The sequence below is a fragment of the Psammomys obesus genome, unplaced genomic scaffold, assembly GCF_907164565.1.
Source record: "Psammomys obesus unplaced genomic scaffold, mPsaObe1.curated_primary_1811, whole genome shotgun sequence".
Lineage (NCBI taxonomy): Eukaryota > Metazoa > Chordata > Mammalia > Rodentia > Muridae > Psammomys > Psammomys obesus.
In genome coordinates, this window is record NW_026596109.1 from 12,467,085 (window position 1) to 12,470,246 (window position 3,162).

The following is a 3,162-nucleotide window of genomic DNA, read 5'->3' on the forward strand; positions in this document are numbered from 1 at the left end:
TCCGAGAGGCTCCGGGGGAGGCGCAGAAGCTGCTTTTTTTTAACTTTCGTTTAAAAAAAACAAAACAGAACAAAAAGTTACAAGTGAACTTCGTTAATTGCAAAAAAAAAAAAAAAAAAAAAAAAAAAATCCCACCACCAAGGAAGGGAGCGAGGTGCCAAGGAATGAGGGGAGGCGCAGGGCGCAGGGAGGAAAGGGAAAGGCCGCGTGCACGCGTGGCCCCGCGCGTCCAAACGCAGGTCCTTCCGGACCGCACTTACCCTCCGCGACGCCCGCGGGGTCGGGATGGTGCGGGCGGAGGCGCTGGGCGGCGGGGGTGGGGGGTGGGGGGTAGGGGGAGGACGGGGAGCCAGCCGGTCGCCGGGCCCCGGCGGACTCGGAAGCTCGCCGCCGCGGCGGGGACCAGGCCGGCCGAACCCTCCCCTCCCGGCGAGGTCTGCGGCGACCGCCCTCCCGCCCCGCCCCTCCCCCGGCTCCACTCCCACGTCGACTGCCGTAATTGAATTGTCACCTGCCCCCGTCCCGCCCCGGGCCTGCGGGGCCACTTGGGCAGCCCGGCCTCGCCAAGCGCCCCGGGGCCAAGGGAAAGGGGCACAGTGGAGCCGGGTGGGGGCGGGCGGGGGGCCCGGGAGTGGAAGGGCTCCACGCGTCTACGCGGAGAGGCGCGCCGGACGCGGTCATTGGGAGCAGTTCACACGCTCCCGGGCGCACGGAAACTTCTCGTCGCGACATTCGCGACGCTCCTCCTCGCGCGCGCCCTCGCCCCCTCCCACCCCGCGGGCGCTCGGCGCGGCGTTTCGGAGTTTCGAATCTTTCGGACACTGTAGACTGAGGGGCTCCCCGGGCGCGGGCCCGGCCAATCAGAACGCCGGCTGCGTCCCCTGGCCAATGGCAGGCGCCACATTGTTGTCCAATTCTGTCTAATGGAGCCGTGAGCAGCAACAATAGAGCGGGCGAGCGACGCAGTGCGAGCTGGCGGCGCGGGACCAGCCGGCCCGGGCGGAGCGCAGCGTCCGGAGCGCACCGAGCGGACGCCGGGCCCCGCCAGCCGGGCCCCGGCCCCGAGCGGCCCGCGGAGGGCGGCCTGCCGTGTTCCCAGGGGGGGTCCGGAAGTTCGGACATGGTGGCTGGAGGAGGGTGACGCGGTCAGACCTCGGGGGCGAAGCGAAGCGGCCGGGAGGAGCGCGAGCGGAGCTGGGCGACGCGCGCGGCGCCGGCGGAGAAGGGCGAGCCCGGAGCCCGAGGCAGGTAGAGGAGGCCGCGGCCCGGGCCCTGCGGGTCTGGGGGGCCCTCGGAGGCCCGGGGCCCTCGGGTGGAACCCCCGGGCGGGGGGGCGAAGGCCGCGGCGGGAGCCCGGGCTGGGCCTGCTGGGCCTTCCGCGGCCGCGGCGCAGGTGGCCCTCCCGAGCACCTTCGGGGTCAGCTTCCGAGGCGACTCCCCGGCCTCCCTGAGGCCTGCTGCGCAATGCAGCTCCCAGGACCTTGGCCTGGAGGCCGGAACTCTGGGAGTTGCGCGCCAGCGGGGTCCCCAGGGGTCCCCAGGTTGAGGAGGGCGTGTCTGGGGACTCGGGCCCGAAACTGGGAGGGGTGGGGGTTGGGTAGAAGGCGTTGAGAAAAAAAGAATACTGCCGCAGGGTCTAAGTTTTCGGAGATGTGCCTTTCCCCTCCACTGCTCCAGACTCAAAGTCTCAGCCCGGCGCCACAGGTTCCCCCTCTCCGCGCCCTACCTCGTGCCGGGGAGTTTTTCCTGTGTATCACTGTCGCCATCGGTGGACCTGGGTCCGGGTCACCATGCCAGCTGCTTCTGCATGTTTTCCTTGTTGTTCAAACTAGTCTTTGAGCTGGGGTGGCCTGCCCAGAGAAAGTTTCTTCTGATGGGTTCTCTGCGCTCTCCTAAGCTCGGTTCCGCGTCCGTTTCTTCTCCCAGTCCTTTAGAGGCTCAGGCCTCATTTTCCTACGGGTCCCAGGGCCCTAAGCCCCAACTTTGCCTCCAAGACTTCTGGTTCTCACTCTACTTTTAACGGGAAGAAATTCTTCAGCTTCTTCCTCGGTCGAACTCCCACATTCAAAGCAACAGGCAAGACCCCAGGCCGACCTCAGCTCCTCACCTCACCTCATTTCTCCTCCTTCGCCCGCCCGTCCATCAAACCAAACGCTCTCCCCTTCCTTTTTGCTTTGCCTTTAACACCAACTTGTTGGTCCCAAGTTTTCTCCTACTCTGAGTCCCTTCCAGGCGAGCATTTCTCCTCTCTCGCCTCACCCCGATTAACCTAAGCATTGGACATTAATGTTTTCCTTCCAAATCCTCTTCACATTCAACTGAACCAGTGACTTCCAAACGTTGTCCTTTTTTTGTCCCTTGGAAGAACTACTGATTCAAACGAAATCTTACCCCTGGCGTGTAAGTCGGACGTGAGAGCACCCGTGACGGGAGGGGAGGCACGTATTTACAGGATGGTTCCGACGCGCCCCCTCAGCAACTTGCCAACCACTAGCTAAACCTACCCGACCCAAGTTTTCCAAATTTTGGGTTTCTGCGGGCTGCGCTTGAGCCCAGCGCGCGGGGCCGCCCTCATCTCAGGTCTCTCCGCTTTCCCCACGCCAGGTCCGGCCATGGAGCTGCGCTCGGAGCTGCCCAGCGTGCCCGGCGCGGCGACGGCAGCGGCGACGGCGACGGGACCGCCCGTGGCGTCGGTGGCGTCGGTGGCCGCGGCCGCCGCCGCCGCCGCGTCCCTGCCGGTGAGCGTGGCCGGGGGCCTGCTGCGGGCGCCGCCGCTGCTGCTGCGGGCGGCCGAGAAGTACCCGCGGACCCCCAAGTGCGCCCGCTGCCGCAACCACGGCGTGGTGTCGGCGCTCAAGGGCCACAAGCGCTACTGCCGCTGGAAGGATTGCTTGTGCGCCAAGTGCACGCTCATCGCCGAGCGCCAGCGCGTCATGGCGGCGCAGGTGGCGCTACGCCGGCAGCAGGCGCAGGAGGAGAACGAGGCGCGCGAGCTGCAGCTGCTGTACGGCACGGCCGAGGGCCTGGCGCTGGCCGCCGCCAACGGCATCATCCCGCCGCGGCCGGCCTACGAGGTGTTCGGCTCGGTGTGCGCGGCGGACGGCGCGGGCCCGGGAGCTGGCGCGCCCGCGGGCGGCGCGGGGGGCGCGGGGGGCGCAGGTG

The 3,162-nt window shown here is 67.4% G+C and overlaps 1 protein-coding gene across 1 annotated transcript in view; it reads left to right on the forward strand.

Moving 5' to 3' along the window:
- The first annotated feature begins 1,212 nt into the window (after nucleotides 1-1,212).
- Dmrta2 (DMRT like family A2) overlaps nucleotides 1,213-3,162 on the forward strand; it is a 3,474-nt gene continuing 1,524 nt past the window's right edge. Inside the window, exons 1-2 of the mRNA XM_055628740.1 lie at nucleotides 1,213-1,248; nucleotides 2,605-3,159. Of these exons, the coding sequence (XP_055484715.1) occupies nucleotides 2,613-3,159 (547 nt within the window). The 5' untranslated portion in view covers nucleotides 1,213-1,248; nucleotides 2,605-2,612. The remainder of the gene's footprint in view (nucleotides 1,249-2,604; nucleotides 3,160-3,162) is intronic.